The sequence below is a fragment of the Lepidothrix coronata genome, unplaced genomic scaffold, assembly GCF_001604755.1.
Source record: "Lepidothrix coronata isolate B3197 unplaced genomic scaffold, Lepidothrix_coronata-1.0 Scaffold88, whole genome shotgun sequence".
NCBI lineage: Eukaryota > Metazoa > Chordata > Aves > Passeriformes > Pipridae > Lepidothrix > Lepidothrix coronata.
In genome coordinates this window covers 93689-116547 of record NW_016690268.1, presented here as the reverse complement: position 1 = coordinate 116547, position 22859 = coordinate 93689, and the positions used below count along the sequence as shown (strand labels likewise).

The 22859-nt window shown below is 35.2% G+C and overlaps 1 protein-coding gene across 1 annotated transcript in view; it reads right to left on the bottom strand.

Moving 5' to 3' along the window:
* The window catches only part of GPC5 (glypican 5), a 612142-nt gene that overhangs the window by 516834 nt on the left and 72449 nt on the right, over positions 1-22859 (bottom strand). Inside the window, exon 3 of the mRNA XM_017821031.1 lies at positions 6145-6839. Coding sequence (XP_017676520.1) covers positions 6145-6839 — 695 coding nt within the window. The remainder of the gene's footprint in view (positions 1-6144; positions 6840-22859) is intronic.

The following is a 22859-nucleotide window of genomic DNA, read 5'->3' as shown; positions in this document are numbered from 1 at the left end:
TTCACATAACTAATTCTTATGTGTAGGGCCTTTGTTTCTTTTTAACGAGGGTTTTGATTTTTATAAAGTGAATAGAATGGAATAGAATAGAATAGAATAGAATAGAATGAACTATTTCAGTTAGACTAGACTATTATCTAGTCTGACTGTCTGACCGCTTCAGGGCTGACCAAAAGTGACAGCATCTTACTACAAGCATTGTCCAAATGCCACTTAAACACTAACATGTCTGGGACATCAACCACCTCTCTAGGAAACCTGTTCCAGTGTTTGGCCACCCTCTCAGTAAGGAAAAGTTTCCTAATATCAAGTCTGAACCTCCCCATTTATAAAATAGTGTTTCAATATTTATTTTAAAAATAACAAAATTTTGAATGCATCACTTCCAAAAGATATATTTCTTATTTAATTTTATGTTAGTCATAAGAAGATTAAGGTGGCAAGAGCAAATTTACAGTTTCCTTTTGAAAGTTTCAAAATCCAAAAGTAGGAGTCATGAATAATGCTAAGACTACAAAGCAAGAAAACAAAATCAAAAGAAGCAAAATAAAGATTAAAGCCCTTACCCATTTTGCTAAAGGGTATGCAGCATTCAGTCTTCAAAATCACAGAATGATGAAAGTTTTCTCCACTAATGAGGCCAATTAGATAAACTAGTGGTATAATAGTCACTAAATTTGATAATGAATGCATGTCCCTTCTGTGTACATACTGTTGGGTGAACTGAAACACATGGAAATAACATTAGAAGACATTCATATGACATTGTTTAGACAGACTGAATTGTATTAGGAGGGATATTTCTTACTTCTTTTTTTTCTTCCTTTACTCTATTTTCCTGAATTTTCAGTTTTATTGGAAACGCTTATTTTCATTCTTCTCTTTTCCTGAAATTTTATTAGATGGATAACTCTTAAGTTTTTCAAATAAAATCAGGGGTGCATATTATAAATACTGCTTGGAACTACAGCCTAATACTCCCCTTAGAGAAAAATACTGTAATTATATCTCTGATCGTTATCAAATCCATGATTTCTTTAAAGTAGGGACAAAAATAATTATTTTTAAAATAATTTCAAATAGCTCATGAACTTACTCCACCTGATTGACTAATGTACTCTGAGTAAGCAACCAAAGAGCAGTGTCTATAAAGCACTAGGTGTAAAACTGTTGTATTTATAGGCATATAATCATCTAAATAATAGATTTTAGCTACTAAGGAAGTGGGTTCACAGGATAGCTGGTTCAAAAGATCCTCATTTCTTGCATCTCCCTAAGTGCTTTAACCTGTAAAGCTATGAAAGTTACCACATATCCAGGCATAGCACTTCCCACAATTAGAAATGCTGTTAATCTGTTTTTTTGTTCACAATCAAAAAAAGCTTATAGCTTTCCAAAAATAAAAACTGTAGTTATAATATAGCTTGCAGTTGTATGCTTTGTACATATTTGGGATTACCAAAAGCTGTCTTTTCATCACCATCTTTCCAATCCTTTTTCAAACCTAAAATATTAATTTGTTTAGTGCATTTCTACAGCACTTCATGTTCTGGAATGCAATAAGGCTGTGTGACTTTTCACTGGAGAGACGCTAATAAAAAGTAGCTACATAAAACAGATCATAGAAGGAATAGGAAAAAATCCCATAAATATTATACTTATAATGCTTGTGAATGTCCCTTTCTTGGGAATTTTAAATCTAAAACATCACTATATTACAGCAGTTCTGACTGTTTATAGCTAGTCATTTCAAGCAAAAATAACCAGTAAGAAAATACAGCCCTAAATATAGTCTATTAAATTCTTCCTGCTAGCATTATATGACAGAAGAAAGATGTTGCTTCCTTTACAGTATTTAACAGCTGATTAAAAAAAAGCAAGACAAAAGTCTCTTTTAACACAATATAATTATGCCTATTTTTTAGAAGACACATAATTTAAGATTTTCTTTCAGTATTAAACTGAGATGAAAGGACTTAAGAACTTTAATAATTTTTATTTTTTGTTATCTGCAACTGTTTGGAAATCTTAGAACACAGGGAAGACATAAAGCTTTTGAAAATCCCATTTTGAATTTTTGTAGGCTTATATTACATACAAAAGTGCATACAAGAATTTTACCAAACCCGTAGCACAGATTCTTCACTTTCAAAATGAGGAAATGCCAGAATTCCTGTGTGTTTTTTTTTTACTTTTTATGTTGTGTTTCTGATTCCCAATTTTTATATGCATATATAGCTTATAGCCTTTAATATCATGGTCACATACTTCATTTTCCTTCAGATCCCAAAGTTATCAGTGCCCAGAATAGCCAATGAACAACTAATCAATATTCCTTTTAATCTCTTTTATTCAACATTAAACTCAGACACCATTGATCTTCTGGGAATCACAAACAACAGTTTCACATAAAGTTTGGAGAAAAGACTTAATTATAAAGCCTTGTGAATTTTCTCTTCTCTCCTTTTCCTTTCCCCTTTCTTTTCAGCTCTTGCCTGACATCAGACTCATCTCACCTCCTCTCAGGTCCTGTGTTTGTTCCACTCCAATGAACCTCAGCCGTGCTACCCGAAGTGTGGCAGCACACGTCTTCAAACACGAAAACAGAACTGTGGCTCAGAGTACAGACAGCTCCCTCAACCAGCTTGACCCTCAGCTGTCAGAGCAGTGTGCACACAGGGAAAGGGGTGGGAACATAAAGCTAAACTGCTCCTACCAGAGCAGGACTTGGGCAATCCAGAGTGAGACTGGATTAAGTCACTACACTGTCACAGTCACAACACTGTGAGTGACACAGGAACTTGCCCTTCCATGGCATGGGACGGTGTCATTAATCCATGCATAAAGAGAATGGAAACACACATGCTGAGAATAGTAGGCTCCATCCGTACCAAAAATTTGTAAATCTTGCTAAAATCTCTTTGTCCTTCTGTCTGAACACTGACAGTGCCTGAATAACAGAAGAGAGGTAACATGAAACAATTTATTACAACTTGTAAACAAATTTCCATAGGATTTTTGTTTGGGGAGGGTTTTTTTGTTGTTGTTTTAGGGTTTTTTTTGCTTGTGGGGTTTTGGTTTTTTTGGTTTTTTTGTGTGCTTTTTTTTTTAACATTTATACAAGGCTTAAATGTGTTATAAAGTTCTTATGCATTCATTCCAGCTGTACAGTGCCCTCTGTGGTAATCTCCTTGGCTAAACACAAGCTCAGAGACCAGCACAAAAGAACAGGATGAATCTGCAAGGTGCTCTGTAACAACAGGTACCTTTAGCTGTTACCCTATGCTTAAGAATTACATACCATCTTTTTCAGGCTGTCTTACTAATGCTTCATGTTCTTGCTTTGTATTATGCAGCTCTCTTAAACCTATATTACATTATATCTGCAGGAACATACACACAGATATTTGCTAAAAAAAAAGGAGTTTGTTCCAACTCCTACCATCTAAAAAGCATAGAGTCCACTATGCACTGAGCAATACCAGTAGGTAAATGGACATATATAGACTTCAGGAACAGAAGTGTCATTAAATATATATCAATGCGAATGTGTGAAAATACATAAATATGTGAATAGTTGTACAACCCACACTTCCCCACTAGATTCTGCAGAATAGCATAAAATAATGCCCAGGTATTGAGATGATGAACAACTGCTGCACTTATCTATCAGTCAGCAGAGCTGTGGGAGGTAGGAATTAAAGGTGAATTTGAAACAGAAAGAACAAAGGAAAAGACAAATTCCATCTACAGCATGGCATTGCTCTGCTGACCCAAGCAGAAAAGGGAACAAGTTGCAAATTACCATAAAAGGAAGCCATGTTATACTGGCATTAGTGGTCTTTCCACATCACACAGAGTTTAAAGTATGAATATACATCAGATTTAAATATTCATACAACATGTTAGAAAAATTCCTTTACGTATGGTAATTTACACAAACATACACATGAACAGAAAAAACTCTACAACTACATGTATCACTAAGCAGGATACTCTGTAGATTCTCATATTAACACTTGCATATGTATATATGATACTTCCAAACGTTTAAATATTTTTTTCCCTGTTTGCTTCTTTAAAACTCACAAAATATAATAAAATTCACTTTTAAAACTGCAGAGACTGCCATTACTTGCTTGCTCATAATCATCTTTTCCCTGTCTATTAGAATCACTGATGCATTAATTGCTTATCAAAACTTGAAACAGTTCATGAGTCAAAGATAACATAAATAAATATTAATGAGCCAATTTCAATGGAATTCATGTCCTCTGCATCTTAAAGCTGAAAAACTGTATTTATTACATGTCAGAATTGTCTTGATACCTAATAAATGGGAAAATATGAAATATGAAATATACTGATTAATTAGATCACCATTGTTCAAGGGATCATTGCATCGTAGTCTTATTTGGTCAAATTAAAGATCAAAGAGAGAAAGGACTGGTCAATTAAAACAGAAATTAACTGAAAGAGATGTTTAGATCTGATGCAGCTCGAGTGAAAAATGAAGAACTTAGGGTAGAAATTTTGGAAGTTATTCTATATCAGACGATCTTAACAGAAGTAAACACATGATCTTCAAACAAACACATTGGTAACAAATATCATTGCATAAGAAATTTTAGTATTCTTTACATTGTATGAAGAAAGGGGAGAAGAGAGGCATAGAGTTTTCAGGAGTAACAAAAGCATTTTATTTTGAATCAATATGAAATTTTCATTAAGCCAAAACACTAGGAGGAGGGCTCTTCATCCATTTTTTTTTTTTTTTTTACTAAAATTCAGTGAAATACACTATTTTGGAGTAAAAACTTTCATTTGGAAAACATGAGTGAGCTGAGAGACTTTCACGTCTGGGTCCACGACAGTTCACTGCTGAAAATCCAAGTCTAAAACTTTTCAAATTAAATTACCCAGGATGAAATAGGAAACACAAGTCCTTCCCTTGAGCCTTTACTTGCTTGTTCTAGCTTGTTCCTGAATATTATAGGCAAAAAAGATCCCACAGAAATCAAAGGAGCAACAGGGTATATCCCTGAAAGGCAACTGTAGCTCTGAAATAACTTGAATTAGACATCAGTGAGCCACTTATGAGCCAAACTGTTAGTGAAAAACCTTTTCCAAAAAAAAAAGACGGTTTTTCTCAAGAAGTTCAGCAGCAGGATGTTATGGTTCATGTAGCTGGCTGGCATAAAGCAGTTAAAATGGGAAATTCACAGACTGAGCAATTTTCCAGTTACTCAGTGACTAAGCAGGATGAAGAATCAGTTTTAATAGACTCTGAGTCTTAGTAAGAAATGAAAAATGCTTTATTTATTATATTAGGTCAAGTTGTTTACTGTCAGAGGTCCTGTCAGCTGCTTAGCAGAAGAAACTGCTTCAACCTCACGTACTGAGGCAGGCTAGGGCAGTCCTAGAAGTATTACTGCACCTCAGCTGATGCCACACCACAGGGACACTCAGACACCCTCTTCAGACCAGTGTGTACCGTGAAACTAAAGACATCTCCCCAAACCAAGTTATCCGATCCAGCACTTAACATAGAATATGTCACTGTCAGTGAAGTCTGAATGTAAGAATACAGAGAAAAATACAATTACAAAACATAATATAGACTAAAAATAATACATGAAAAATTCAAATTTTGGTACTTAACCTTCATAAATTAGAAGATATACTAGGGTTTTTCCTAATGTATGGGTAAGTAGTGCACACTTTCCCTAACAGTATCTTAAAATTCTTCATGTCATGCATTCACAGTTAACTCACTTTTTCTCTCAAGTATATGTAAGGAAGGACTCAGTTTATGTTACAAATGAACTGTGCTACTTCCTCTGAAACCTAAATAATTATGGAAATAATATATGCAAAGTCACAGGTTATCTAAGGCAGGCCAATAGTATCTAAAATAGGGATTGCTTAAATTTATCATTATGTGCACACAGGATAGCAACGAAGTGATTAAAAATTTCTCTTACGTTCATGAAAAACACTTTTCGTGCTCCTAAAAATTGCATTGTCAAATGAAGCCGAACTCAGATACAAACGTGTTCCTCACCATAAAAATGGCCAAACAAGTAAGAATTATCAGTCATACTTTTCCTGATGTCACTGAGTGTATATAAACCACCTTCTTACCTGCTCAGATAACTCTGGCCCATGGATATGAGCCTGTGCCAGAGCATCATTAACAAGCGAATGAAAGTTGAGAAGCACGTGCTCAATGTCGTGTGTTCCACTCATGGTGCTTGAGAGCTCCTCCAGGGACCGAACATATCCCCGCCAATGAAGGTCAATTTCTGCTATGCTGGCTAAGCAGCCCCGGATGATGTTGAGGCAGTAGCCCATGCAGGGCTTGCTCAGCATCACTCCCTGGCAGTGGAGGCAATACTGCATTCTCAGTAAAGCTCTGCTGCAGTCTCTGGAGAAATGCGGGTGATCTGTTGTATTGATCACTTCAATCCCCAAATTCAGAGCCTGCAAGAAAGTCCGGCTGGATAAGAGTGATCTTCCCATTTGTCCTATGGCCTTTTTGGGAATGTTGCCAAAGGGCCTGATGTCTCTTCTCGCCATTCGGAGGCACTCTGCATATTCCACTGAAATGTCGGTCAGACCGGGGTTAATCACGTGGTTGTAGACTACTGGAAACAGAGTGTCAAAAAATCTATTGACAAATTTCTCTGTGCTAATGTCTGTGCCAAACACGAAGAGTCCAACATCAGTGAAAAACTCCTGAACACGCACAGTAGCCTCAGCAGCCATGTTTCTGTATGCAGTGCAGAAAAGTGTGCTTGTGTAATTCTCAGCCAGTCTGATAAGCATTTCAAAGGTTTCTTTAATTAATCAATCAATCAATCAATCAATCAATCATTATATTTAAGGTTTCAAAAACAAGAAATTAGAGTAATAAGAAGTTAAAACAGTTACATTAGGACAACTTACATTTATCCCAAATGAATTTTTGTATTAGAATTTTTGAAGAGACAAACTTCTCACAAATTATGACAACTGTCTTTTGCATATAGGGAAACACTTTACAAATAATATTTTGACACAATTAATAATCCATATGTTTTCTTTGCAGGTTATATTAAACACAGCCTAAAAAAAAGCATCTCCTTGGATGCAGCAGCCCAGAATAGCAAGGACAAAAATTTAAGTCAAACTGATTCTTGGTCTACATGGCTTATATAATCAAAGTGTGAAGAATATTAAAGGTTTATATGAAAATAGTTATTTTTGTAACTGTAAATTCAGTCCTTTACACAAATTTTGCCAATGCTTTAGATGAAAATTGTTAGGTAATATTAGTAAAGTAGTGATGTTTCAATAATCCCTATAGAATTACATTAATAAGGTTTTTATGACCCTTTTCTTTTTTTTCATTACTACTTTTCCTAGATGATAATCTAGATGAAAACATCTAAAATGTCTGTCTCAATCCACAGCTGCTGTATCCTATTACCAAGAGCACAAATAGTAGTTGAAAGAATAAACCTGCTGCACATGGATAATCAATAAATTTTACAATATAGTATAAACAATAGTGAACTACATTGCCAGCGCTTCAGCAAACCCCAGATGAATGAGTACAATAATCAACTGTATAATCGATTGACTATTTGTACTTTTCTAAACAGGATATTATGATACTGACCTCTTGTGTTTACAATTCCGCATCATGCTGTTTAATTGTCATTTTAGGATTTCTTACAAAATTTGTTATTCAGGTTTATTCTACTGTCACATTTTCTACTTTATAAACACCAAGGCTATTCCAGAGATTTGTTTTGCTCTCAGACAGTCTGACAGACAGCAAAGCAGACCTTTACTTTCAATACTGAACAGCGCCAATGAATACCTTACAAGGGCAATCCATGTCATTTATAACACATTCAGACACTTCAGTGACAAATCAAGTTATGCTGGTTCAATACTGCAAGTGTATCATAGACGTAGCAATGCGTTTCTTTATCTTTTAAATCTATGGGCTCAGACTAACATAATCAGTCCTAATTATTCAGTCACATAAAATAAGTGCTGAGTTTTCAATCAGTATAAATCTAATAGACATAAAATACATTTTAAATATAACCAAGATGAGTTATACAAGCTCTTTTTATTGTTATTAAATGTTTTTTTTAATCTGCAGGCTCAGTGCCTCTTATCTCCATCCTTTATGAGATCTTCGTATTAACCACTATACAATATCCTACAGAACTTTCTGCAGTACTACTGTCAATAATGTCTAGTATTTACCAGAGATGACATGTCAATTTTATTCTTCTTTGTCTACAATTAAAACTAATGTTTGTACATTCCTAAGTCAAAAATCAGGGTTTCCAATATCTTAACCCACTAATTTTTTGAACGAACAGGTCTATTTATCTTCCTGATTTTGCTAAGAAGGAACAAAACCCAAGGCTAGGAAAAAATGTAGATGCACTTGTTTTATGTATTGCATTTATTCACCTGATACTTCATATCAGTACATATATATACATTATTTTTTGATAATAGTGTATTTAACAAAGTGATCACAAAGTGATGCAAAATAACTATCAAGTCATTGCTTTAAAAGATTTGGTCTCTTCATATTCTTTAACCTTTCTGTTCCTGAGACCTATAGGTAGTTCTAAACTGCAAAGATGTCCCAGTTTAGCCATCAGTCCATTGGATTACTGACTTTAAAAGAAAACTCAAAAGTATACACATGCCCTGTTTACTAGAAAAATTCACAAAGAAAACAAAAAAAAAATATTGTTTTTTATTTCTAGACATTAATCAGATTTAATGGAAACACCACACAGAATGAAATAGAATCTGGATTGGATTTAAACCAGCCCTGTGATTCTCATCTTTAATAGTTCTGGCAAAGTGTCTTTCTACTACAGGTACCTTGGAAAACTAATTTGAAATAAATTTCTATGAAACCGTGTTGTTCTAAAACAACTGCATTTTCTTAAGTTTACCCTTTTTTCACATAGATGAATGTACTATAGAAGCTGCTAAATAAGCAAATGCATGATCTAAATTCTGAGTATTACCTTTTGAAACACATATAGTACTTAATGCAAAGATAATCTAATAAACTAAAAATCCAGTATTAGCAGTGGGCCAACAAGTTGTGAAGTCTTATAATTCAGCAGTAATTTATCAGCCGACATTAAATATTCTAAATTAATTCACAGTTAGCCAGGGTAATATATAAAAATCAATAAATTATAACCAGACAGGTTAAAATCCATCCTTGAATTATGGATATTGTATTGAGCAAGACTGCCTTTCACAGTCCAGAGGGGAACCAAAACTCATAAACCTGGATTACCTTAACGATCAACCCATGACATACAGGAATCCAGATAATCAAATCCAAGCAAAAGCTGAAAAACCTAACAATAATACGAATTCATTTTTATTTGAAAAATCTTATGGGAAAGTATTAACTTGTTGACAGCTGCCATTAATGTCTGGTGATTTCATAAGTTTTCCTTCTGTTTATGAGCAGCACAAATAACCTAGAAGCATCAAACTCCCTCTCCTAAAGACTTATACTCCAATCAAATGCATCTTGTATACACTGTCCTACTGGAGTCATGGGGAATGTCTCAGTTAAAGTATACAACCTAGCTAGCAAAAGGCATTCAAAAATTGTGACAAAAAATTGTGGAAAAGAAATTAATCCACACAGTATTACATTCATAATATCTTTGTTTAAAATACATCAAACAGAGAAATGTGTATAGATGGGAAATTCAGTGTACCTTTTCCTAACTACAAAGTAGTACACAGTACCAGATACACTGCAAAATTCCTGAATCATTTACCATATCAGAAAAATGAGCTGGAAGAATAATGTTTTCAAGATATATAAATGGATTACTAAGAATGAACTCATTAGGGCATTGCCTGTGAAAGTTATCTGGGAGAGAGATAAAAAGGATAAGTGCGAGCAGAATAGATTTGAGACTCACTAAAACTGCTCCTCATTAACACATATTTCAATTAATCCATTTCATAGATTGTAGACTCACCGCTGAAGTCAGTAAGAAAACAGGTGTAACAGATTAAACCTGTAGCACAGTCAACTTTGTGTTGTCAAATGCTAGTGATACATCCCAGTCTTTGCAGCCCAAAGTACTCATAACAGACTTCAGAATTTGTCATATCTTCTTTGGTCTTGAATTTATTTTAGCCGTCTTTGAAAAAACCAGAAACATTTAAGAAACTTGAATTAGAATCAGTTGACCACTGTCTAAGTTGTCTGTGTTCCATGGCATATTACAGGGCATATCACAGGGCTGGTTTAAATATCAGATATTCAAATATCAAGAATTTCTCACATATCCTGTGACTTTGAGTTTGTTCAGTTATACTGAAATTTTTTTTAGTTGTGGTTTGTGTTAGGGTTTGTATGGTCTTTTTAGCATCAGGACATGAGGAAGTCGGTATATGACAACTTTATTTGGAATATTAATAGGAATTAGCAATCATACATAATTTAGGCTATAAGCATTAATTACACTAAAAAGAACTGTTGCACTTTGAAAAGAAACAGCAAATTCTCTGAAATCCATATGTAAGGTGTGCTCTCTTTTTTTCCCATAATAAAATTGTGAGGACTCATAAGAAATTCTTTTGCAAGTTAACCAACAAATAGAATGTAGAAAACATGTCTCAAAGCCAGATGAGATGAATTTCACAAATTATTGTGCTACATCCTTTCCTGAGTCTGAACTGATAACGATACTTCTCATTCTTATTTTATAATCTACTTAATATCATCATCAGTGTTAATCTGTGTTTAGTAATCCTGATACCAACTATTTTGTCATGTGGAATTTGCTTTCTAAATCAACAAATTCAGGTGTCTTTTTCTTTTCCTTCTTCTTCTTGCTATCTATACATTCAAGAACAGGCCCTGCACTGCAGGAGGACTCAAGTTCAGCTGACCTGACACCATGATCTCTAAGTCCTGTAATTTGCTTGGGGTTTTTTTATGAAATGTTGGAATAAATTTATCTTTTATCCAGTTCTCTGGAGTTACATTAATTTTTATGACTTTATGGAAGTCACCACAATTGATTCACAGCACTAGTTTTGAACTTTTCAGTGCAACTTACTGCTGTTGATTTTAAAATATCTAGCCTTAGAATCTGCTATTTAACATACTCCTAAATAATAACTGGAATGTAAAGTATTTAATCATATCTTGATAGATTTTATTTTAATATTGAATGACTTTCATATGAATGAAAGAATAAATGAATAATTACATTTATGAATATCATAAAGTTATTACTTTATCTAGTTATCATCAGTGATTCCACTTTTCTCCCCAAACTGTGCTTCTTTTCCTTTTTTTCAGTCCGTTGTTATCCTTTTAATAGTGATGACTATGGAAACATTCATCTAGTCATTTTGGAAGTAATATGAGCAGATTGTTTTGTGTGGTGCCAGGAGAAGAAATAACTAGCAATTAACAAAGCTCAACCAAACCATTTTTTATCTCTTGGATTCTGTTTATGTTCTTTCTGATTTTGCATTGTTCCATGTATTTCACAGGCAATGTTTTCCCAGAGAAAAATATTTCTAAATTCTGAATATATTGCTTATTACCCTGGAACGAAATACACTTGGAGTTGCAAGTGGATCACTGAGGGGAATCAGAGCTTTAAAACTTCTTATAATGAAGTTGTTTGGAAAATATTTTTATTTAAAATGTTGTGCATGGTTTGCCAAAAGGACTTAAATTGATACTGAGTTAAGATAACTATTTTTACACATTTGCCATAATAAAAAGGTTGGCAAGTCATCTCAGATGTATGAAAAGGGTATTTTTTGAAAAAAGAAATTCGTAGCAGGATGATGTTGGGATACGAGGGTCAGAAAATTAATTGATTAGAAGAATAATTTCACTCCATATAATTTCAAACATATATATGATAGCTAACAAGCACTTCTAAGACATGATTCATTTCTCTGACTTGAGATTACTACTTTGAGTTGAGATGAACTGCTAGCTGGAAGTGATTGTTCCTCTCTCTTTACTATAAAGTGATGTCACAGTGAAGCCCTATGATTTTTGTAAGGAACTGGTATTAAGACACAGTGTCCTTAAACAAAATGCAATACTGAAATTTACACAAATAAAGAGATGAGGTGATCATGCTTCTATAAAGTAATTTTAATGCTAGATAAATTACAAACTTCTTATGCATTTATGCAAATCTTCTTTCCCTCTGCACACCTGTGAATATGCTTTTCTTAGAATGAAATAAAGTATATTCTTGGTTTCAGAGAGCTGCCTGAGCATCATGACTATACATGCTAACTTTATAAAATGCAATTACCAGGGAATCACAAGGAAATTGGTCATGAAGAGAAAGAACAACTTCAGGAAGATTTCCACGAAGCCATGCTAATGACTGACAAGAGACAACGCTTTTGCCTTTACATTTAAAAGTTTAGAACCTGAATTTTTAGTTATTTTTTTCCAGTTATCCCAGTTTTATGTTGACAATGTTCATTCAACTTCAGTAAGCTGATTTTTAATTTATACACATTTAAATGAAATGTTAATTGGGTTCTAGCAGATGCAACATTTCTCACACATCAAACAAGTAAATATATTCATTTTGTATCACTGAATATTTAATCTCACAGCTTTCTTTTAAGTCTTGGTTGAGGTTTGGTTAGTGCCTGTATCCAACAGTCTGAGGAATTCCACACTAAAAATTGTCATACCAGTCAGTCAAAGGAAGTTAAGGAGTTTGTTTACTTAACATATGACTATATGTAATGGGTTTCAAGAAGCCTCCAGAGAGCTTGGTAGGGGATTAGTTGCATTTTTCATCTTTCACCTCACTTTGCTTCACTTCATATTTACTGAGAAGAAAAAAGAAAAAAAAAAAAAAGATGAAAAAATGTCCTTTAAGGCTACATTTCTTAAACATCAGTGCTTTAGCTCTGGTATATCAGCAATTAGTGATCCAATCACCCTGATTAGTGATACGTGCAAAATTCTGCTTAATGTAGGTGATACAAAAAGCATTTTGGTCTATGCCACGTACTTCAGTACCTAGTTTTCAGAATGCTATAAAAAGGAATGAAGTATGCACTTCCAAGTTTCAGACAGGTTAATAAATGTAGCATTTCTCACTTGACAAGATAGATACTCACAGAAGGTGGATAACCAGGCAGACGAAAATGTTCTTTCACAATTACAAGGAGAAAATAGCACCTGTCAACAATATAAAAACTCCAGTTTGCTAAACTGGTTAGGAAAGGACATACAGATTTAGTATATAAACTTATCAAAGTTAAGTGAAATTCAACTCTGGAGAAGTCTCAGGAAAAAGAAATTCCTTCTAGAACGACTTTTTTATTCTGTGTAGCTGCTTTTGATGATAACATCTTAAAATCAGATATTGATATACGGATTGGAATAGTCCACTGTACTTTGACTTAATCCTTTTTTTCCCAGTATGACTCCTGATTTTAATACAATTGATTTCTACACCAACTTCTAACACATTCTTTAGAAAGAACTAAATAATACAAGATAAATGATCCATAGCTGCTTGTAGCTTTGGTACTGAGAATGATGGAATCATAGAACAGTTTAGGTCCCACTGAGACCCCTTCTATTCCATCTCCCGTAGGCCATGGATCTCCATGCCCTACCTCTGCTGCAGCGGCAGACTGAAGGACCTGCCATCTGATTTTTCAGTCTAGTTCTCTGGCCTCATGGCACCAATGAACAAGCAGTCAAAACCTGAATTTCTTTATTTAGTCTGGTTTTCTTTCTATAGTCAAGAAGCAGAGAATTCCGTGAAATTTTTTTAAATATCCTCTTCTTAAATACCAATCCAATTTCTTATGAGATTATTATCTCATCTATTATTTTCTGACTTTGTTTTGCATGGTGTTTCTTTATGTCTATTAATGTTTAGTTGGAGTTCACTTAATGGACCAGAGAACAACAGATGTTAGATTTAAATGCAAATCAATTGTTTACTGTATAATTACATAAATATGGGTTGAATATGGGCTGAATATCATTAAATTATTCTCTTAAGCTTTATGTCTTAATACTCTTTAGACTTCACCAAGTTCTTTCCAAATACACAAAAGATAATTTGCCTTTTTAAATGCTGTTTTTTACTTTAAAAAAGATCATGAATATAATCAGTACATTATTTACTTTTACTATACAGTTTTACTGGGGTGCTAATAGCCTTCCACCCTGCCACTATTTGTAGCTGCTCTGCTAAGCCCCGTTCTGCAAATGCTGCTGCAGCACTGCTGAGTCACACATTCTCAAGGCATGTAATGCTTTCCATGAAGGAGCTGGAGATATAAGCTGATGGAAATATGTATCTCTTCCAAAGTATAAGCCCACGGAGATTTCTATCCCATCATGTGACTTGCCCCATCATGTAATGTGACAAGGGGTACGCATCACTCAAAACTGGATCAGTCCCTTTTCAGCTGTGTATCCTAGATCATGTAGGACTGAGATATCTATCACTAGAGAATGAAACCTCACAGAAACGAGTGGTAGAAGGCATTTGCGATGTGCTCCAACCCATCCTTTGAACCCATGATCTTATATTTTAACATCTTCATCTGAAGAATTCTTAAAAAGTGCACATTAACAGAGAGGCCACAACCTTCAAGAAAATCATTCCAGTGCTTCACAATTCTCTCATTTGCTCTCACCAGTGAGAAGAAATCATTTGCTTCTTCCTCCTTTTAGGTATTTCCGATTAGATCCTCTCCCAGCGACCGCAGACATCTCTAAAGACCAAATGCGTCTCCAAAGTAGATGTGCCTACATCTCAGCTACCAGTAGAGAGGATGATGGCATGATTCATCTGACCTAGTTTAGGTGTCCACATGGAAATAAGATGAATCATGCTGTTTTTCTCCTCTATTTATACAGAGAAACAGGGTGATTAGTTCATCAGAAAAGCTAGAAGATGAATCTTACTCCTGAAAACTGTTATAAATCTTTTCTCTTTATTAAAATGAACAGTCTTATTACTCAGTCATAAAGGGGTCACATTCTGCCTCTATGTAGTCAAATTTAACTCTAAATACTTCCAAAGGGAAGTCTAAATGGCCTAAATTATGTGCTTAAGTGGACAAGCTGCATATTCAGGAGTTCGAATTTCATATATAGCTCTGTCTGATTAGGTACTTCAAAAATGTTTTGTTAAACTATTTCAGGATTGGATTGCTTCTCTAAGTCATGTTTACCTTGGGAAACACTAAGCTCTATACATCATTTCAACAGAACAACTGCTGAGCCAGTCCTCCTCCAATCTTCAACTCATCTTACTCCTATGTCAGTAAGAATCTGCATATGACTCCATTGAATGACATCCCTCTATTTTTAATTCTAGCTTTATTTTCCAGCCTGCACATGTGCATTTGTTGCCCTCCTTCACTTGTTGAGAGCACACTGATTATTTCACCATTCAACACAGTAGTGAAAATGGTGTCTGTCCTTGTCCAAGAACCACATTTGAAGATTCTTCTTCTAGTCTGACCAGGAACACTCACTAACCAATAAAATGGACATTTCCAAAAACTTTAGCATCTGTTTAGTGGCAATTTAACCAAGACAATTCCCTACTTACTTATGAGAATGCCACATTGAATAGCATAAAGAGACTTAGGAAAGACAGTTGATTTAACATCTGTGTTTCTCACGTACCCACACTTTGGTTCCATTTCCCTACAGGGAAATTAGACTGGTTTGACCCAACCTGTCACCAGTAAATACAGTCTCATTGTTACTGTTTAATATGTTCTTGCATTTGGCTTCCAAATAGCTCAGCATTTTATTCCCAATAACTGAAATTAGGCTAAGGAAACTAAAATGCTCTAGTTTTCTCCTTTTCTGTTTAACAACAACAACAAAACAAACAAACAAACAAACAAACACCCTTTTCAGTCTTTTGTTATCTCTAGAAATCCAAACAGAACTACTAACACACTTCAGAATGTGTATATTGACAAAAGCAACCAATCAATGAAAACCACGTGGAAAACAATTCTGAAAACATCCTTTTCATCTTACAAACGCTGTTTCCCTAGCTGTACATAGGGATCCTTTATCTGTTAACAGCCTGATCAACATGAGTGATAGATGGACTTGAACAGAATTAACTGTTTCCAGGGGAACCTGATAGGACATGTGAGAACATTTTGCCCTTTTCTCCTTTTTTAATGAATCCATATGAGAATCTTATTTATGGTCCTAGAGTAACATATTCTGTGATGTCATATATTAATACACATTTTTACTCTGTAATACAAAGCAAAAGGTTTATTATGGAGCTTTCCATTTTAATGTTCCAGTTCATATATAACTTTGAATGCATGTATGTCAATACTGATGAAAGCAGTGACATTCACTAAGCAATTGATAATGCCAGACTCAAAACCTTAAGAAAGACAGCAGATAAAGATCACATCAGCTTATTACCCCATCACACAAGTATACAGGGCAGTGATTCATCTCAGCTACCACCTCAGCTTAATACCATAGTCTCTTTTTCTCAACAGTAGAAAATTATGGGAAGTTTAAGGTATGATTCATCTGACACATTTTAGATGTTTATGGGAAGATGAATCATGCAAAAATATTTATGTGGGCAAGAATCGTGCCAAAAAAGTGTCTCTCATATAATTTTCTGCTGAGAGAGCTGATGGTGACAAGCTCAACAAACCACTCTATTATACCAATCATCATTAGTTTTACATGTATAGCTTGATTATCTTAGTTACAAACTTACTTATAACTTCCACATTATTGTCATGTAACAGTAGGATCTGAATTCCACTTAGAAGATCAGATCAAGCTCTAATCAGATCAAGTTTCTTCCAGAGATTTATTTGTCCAGAGATTGTTTTCTTGCAAGTAGGTAAGTTTTTAAAATGATGTATTCATCTAACTTCCACTGCATGAATGCAATCTATATCATAGAAAAAATTCTGGTGAAAGTAATGAACTCCTAAATAAAATACAGAAACTCTACAGAAGACGAACAATATACCTCTGCAAGTTGGAAGGTATCTTCCATTTCTTTTTGATGTTATTAAGTTTAATGTTGAACTAACAGTCACACAAAATAAATGCTTATGCATTTTCTTTTATATATGCATATTTACCACTAGACCCATAACTAAAAGATTACTCCCCGGTTTGTTTCAGATCACTCCTACTAGTTCTTTCCAAGATTGCCTGTGTGGTTCTACAGACAGGCTTACTACAGGGACCACTTTGAAAAAACAGTATAGCTGAAACTGTGTAAGCTTCAGCACTCTCCACATTCTTTCAATATTGCTCCAGAAAGCTTCCCATTCCCTTTATCTTTCTGACACCCCATGGCATATAGCAAAGCTCTTTGGGTTCATTTTGTTGGGTACGGTGCATCCTTCCTATTACTGAAGACTGAAAACATGCATTTAAAAAAAAAAAGGTCATGTAAAATCAAGAATGCACACACAGGTAAGCAATACATGAAAAGGATATGGTCATCCTGCTCTAAAAGGAGCTAGCCCTAAATGGTGTGGACACAAGCCACATTGTATTATTTGGCTGCAGTCTGATGTCCCCTGAGACCCATGCGTTGCAATGCTGAAGTACCTAATATGTCCAATCTTCCTTCTGTAATCATGAAGACAGTGCTTTAATGTTCTCTCCCTCTTGTGTACCTTTCATCTCACTTCTGAATTTTGTACTTGGTTCCTGGACTATTGATGGGGCTCTCTCACCCTCTACTAATAGAGATCAAACAGATAAAAGAGATACAAGACAGAAAAGACTGAAAGTAGCATTCCTATTCTCCGCTCTATTTACCAAATACCTTTTAATTCCCTGCCAAATCCAGTTTCTCAAGAAGACCACATATTAAACTATTTCCTGAACTGGCCACTTTCCTAGAAGTGACAAAGTAGACCTCAGCTCTTCTCCACACTGCAGTCTATGAAGAATGGGATGGAAGAAGGAGAACCAAGAGCACTGATCTGCTGTGACCATCCAAGGAAATAAACCCTTCATTTCAGTTCCAATGGTATATTTCTTTTAAAAGAAAACCATGCAAATTAGTCCTACTTTAATCCTAAGGGATGAGCAACAATTGCAGCTCTTGAACACAGACTGTTACTCTGAACACAACATATACAAAACATGTAAAAGCTTTCTCCATAACAGGGGCCTCTGGTGGTCTAGTGGTTAGGGTGCAGGACTCTCACCGCTGCGACCCGGGTTCGATTCCCAGCCCCCCGGGCAGATGGAGCTCGTCAGCCTTGTAAGGCAATCCATCTAAGAGAAGGTCACTCTAAACAAACCTACGTTCTGGGGACCTCACTGCCACTGTCCAAGCGTGCTTGGCCCCGGCAGATGAACCTCAGGATTAAAGGGTGGGCTCAGTTCAGCGCACGCTGTGTCTCACCTAAAAAATCCACTGCGCAGGCTCGAAGGGTCAATGACCTTTCCCAAATCTTCGCTCGCGAAGACTGGCCATTATTTCTCCATAACCACGAAAATAATCTGTCTGTAAAGCAATAAAATACTCCCTTTACAAATCCCACACATGCGGGAATGATGTTTCCAAATTAGCAGATAACATAGTGTTATAAGAGGAAGGTGAACAGCCAGAGAAATTCTTCATCTCCTGAGACTCTTAGAATTGCTCTGCTATTCTTTTCTGTGACTAAAAGTCCATATGGTTAATTGGTGCATATTAAATATCACAGGAATGTTCTGCTGTGAGAACTAATTTCTTCTCTCTCTTTATTTGTGGGTCTTAGTGGGATGACATTTACATCAGAGATACAGGATCATCCTGTCCTTTCTTAAGAATTCTGTGCATTGCTGTAAGCGGTTCAAGAAGACTTTCAAACCAGCATGACTGCTGATGAAGGACTCTCCTTGAAGATGGAAAACTTCCCTCAGAAAGCTGCATTTGACTTGAAGCAAAAGGCAGGGAAGGAATCCCTTTCTCTTCTAGCTGGCAGACAATGCAAGTTAATAAACCTCAATGCTGTTCTAAAATAAAAACGACTAGTCACATCGTAGGAGGCTCAGGAATCAAGTACATGTACAAATGAATAGCACTGGTGTGCTTCTGAAGCTGCAATGAGCATTATTTATGTGAAGGTGAGTATCAGAACATGTTAAACAACTATTTCTTTCATTCTCTGACTTATTTCTACCATGACCATTTTTTGAAATTTTTTTTTCACTTGACATCTTGCAGCATGATTTGGTTCATCTGCATAAGTGACTTGACAAAGTGGCATGAGCAATAATCATTGGTCATTTAGGAACCATGGAAAACAAGTAGCATTGTAAGAGCCATTGTGGATCAACTGGAAATATGGCGCTTAGAAAACTTTCATCTACATGAGAAGAGATGACACCCATATATATTTTTTGTGGAAAAATGCACCATAACATAAACCATTCCACTGAGCAGACACAGGTCTGTGAGCACTCATGTTACAGTAATATATCTCTATAGATGGCACATACAAAAAAAAGACTCAGAGGACTAAAGATAAAAGGAAAAAAAAATCTATATAAAAGAATTTTCTTTTATTTTCTCTTTCAAGTAGAATGTTCCCTGCTTCTTGGGCTTTACTGGTTTTAACTAAGTCTACAATTAATACCAACACAGATTTAAAATTGCAAATTTCTGGCTTTATTCTGTCTTTTAACTGTTGATGCAGTACTACATGCATCATTTAGAACTTGCTTCTACAATCCCATCAAATGAATAGTCTTCAATAAGAAATAAGCAAATACGTAAATAAATAAGTATTGTTTTTACATTTCTCCTTGATGGCTTATGTAAGACAATGGTGCAATTGTATTCTTCCTCAATGGTGTTCTGAGATGGGGAGAAATAAAGTGGATAATATTTTCTCCCTTCTGTATGTTTAAGAATTCTAATTTGTAGTATCATAACAGTGGGACAATTCCTGCCAAAGTATCATCTTTCAAAAGTATAAAGGATTAATTTCACTTTACTTTAGCCATATAGAAATCAAACACTTCACTTACCCTAGCTAGCTGGATAATCAGTGGGTTCAGATAGGCACCTCCTCTTATTTTATCCCTGAGGCAAATCTAAGATTACTGATTAATTAAAAAGGCGCTTTAACTGTGCAAATCATAGTTCCCACTCACACAGACAACTTTGAAGGGCAATTCATCCTGATTATGGCAACCATCCACCTTAGGATGGGATGAATTGCACTCTGACACTCCTTTTCTTTCTTCAAAAATTATGCTGAGCCTAAATAAGGCAATAGAGCAGATACTCTTTTAACTACTTTACAGATGACTAAAATTAGAAAAGAATAATCCCACTCAAAAAGTCTGCAAATTCAATCAGGTTCAGTCCTAGGTGGTTTTAGTACTGAGTTTACCTACCTTACGGGTCTTCAACTGCCACAAAGATAATTTCTTTTAATTAATGAGGGGAGGGATTCTCTTCTGTTTGGGAACCTTTGGGTGTAAAATCCATTCTGCAAAGGCCTTCAAGTGTAAATGACTAAAACAGGTATGAAACGTAAATTTGCCCCTTACCTGATGAGGTCTAACCCATTACATAAATTAAATACTTTCAGCAAAGATTCCTTAAAACTCAGGAATTAAAACTGGGGAAAAAAATTGAAGTGGTAAAATCTGTTACTGATGTACTGATTTTGTCTGGCACTAATAAGACATGCTACAACTGACAATTTATTCAGTTGAACCCTGAAATGTTAGTTAGCACTGGAGAAAGGGACAAGGAACCTCATACTGAGAGCCTATTGAATGTATTCAGCTCAGTGATACACTGTTAAACATATCCTTGCAGGTATACCGATATATCTACCAGTAATATATTTGTTTTTAACTTCAATGAATGTGTGTTACTTGATATGTAGGTCAGTTATCATCCACTTAAGAATTTTATAATACCCATTTTCTGTTCCCACAATAAGGATGCAGCACAATGCTATTTCACTATATTTTTTCCTAAAGAATACTATACTGTATTGACATGATTTTATTTGATTCATCCCATAGAAATAGATATACTCCCACAGAATACATCCCATAGAAAAGAAATACTGCAGTGAAAAGTCTGCACTGTGCTAACTTCATGTAAAATACCTTTACTAGCTAACTATTCTTTCCATTGCAGTCCACCTTGAAATAACTTTCTGAACTAAATCTTTACTTCTAAAATCTCCAACTACAATTAAGTATTCTGAATACCTTTATTTTAATATACACTAGGACTCCAGAATAATTTTTTCTGGGTCTGTCTGCACACTTAGCTCATTTCCTGAATCTGTTTTAGGATAAAATCCAGGTATGCAGCAAGTCCCCGTCCCAGAAATTAAACTTCAACTCACTTCCCTAAGAAGGTCTATGAACAGAACATCAAGGAGAGCAAGCCACTGACTATTACATAATAACACTTCAACTTTTTAAGAATGCTTGTATAGAAAGTTGAGCCAGCTATACAGACAGATTTGTAAGCAGCATCCTAGCATATTGAAGGTGAAAGAAAACTTTTTTGTAAACCAATGCTTTCTGATTTTTCTAACTTAGCCAGAATCTGAAGACAACTGTGAGTATTACCAACACTTCAACCAGCAAAGACTTCTGCCTTCAGTGGAAAATGGAGAAAACAGCTCACCCGATTCTTCAGAGTATATCCTTTTCTGATTACCACTTCTATCTTGCTTTAGGGAGATTATTTATTATTTAAAAGCTAATAACCCAAAGATATTCTGACAGTTAGTTATGAGCATCAGTTTGAAATAAGACACAACATAATGTATTGTTCATGTGTAAGTGTAGCCAAAGCCGTGGCTCACAGAGTGGCTTCCTGTACAGTATGAGACAACCTAATTCCACTAAAACTCCACAGATAACAGTTTTCAGACAGAAGAGAAATTACCCAGTAATAGTTTCTAAGTTCCTCTGAGAAAAACTATGCAAGCCACTGCTGTGTGGGATCACCTATTTCTGTATTAGCACATTTGCTAATGTTTGATCTTAAAGGCCAGAGGGGAGACTGAGCTTGGAAATCTCATACTGTTCACAGTGATAAGTCATTGTTTATCGATGTTACAGGCCCTTGATCTTTTTTGTTGTGCTGTACTGCAGTCTGACTGTGAAACACATAGGAAATTCATTCATGCTGTGTGTTTGTGGAACTCAGTGATTACTTGTTCACAGGAAGGAAACCTGAGCATGGGGTGTTAGCCAGAGAGATCCTGGATCAAATCCTGACAAGAAAAACTACTGCATTTTCAAATAGTGTGTTAAGTACACTCATCTGAAGTAAATCAATTGTTTGGATTAACAGAGAGAAAAGTTTTATTACTTAGAAAGCAAGAAAGAAATCTACTTTGGAGAATGGAGTGTGCAAAGTTTTCAAAGCAGCTCAAGTTTCAGCTTACGTTTTCATGCTGAATGCATTAAAAATTGTGAAAGAAATTTATCTAATTCCTTCAGGTAGAAAGCAAGTGTGGCTCGATTTCTTATACTCTGTTCAGTGTTATAGATTAGTACGCAAAATAAGACTATTGGTTCCTTGGAAGCCTGTAAGAAAAGCCAGGGCTGTTATAGTATTTTGTAGTGAGACTAATCCTGCACGCTCTGTGACAATCAGGATCCAAAGGGTTTTGTCATGGGGACCTCAAATTTTTTTATGCCACCACAGTTAGGTTAAAAGATAAAACATTAGAAATTGAAGTGTTTCTACGTATTTATGGAAGTACACTTTTTGAGCATCTTCGGGAATTTAAAAACTGCAGCACCTATACAG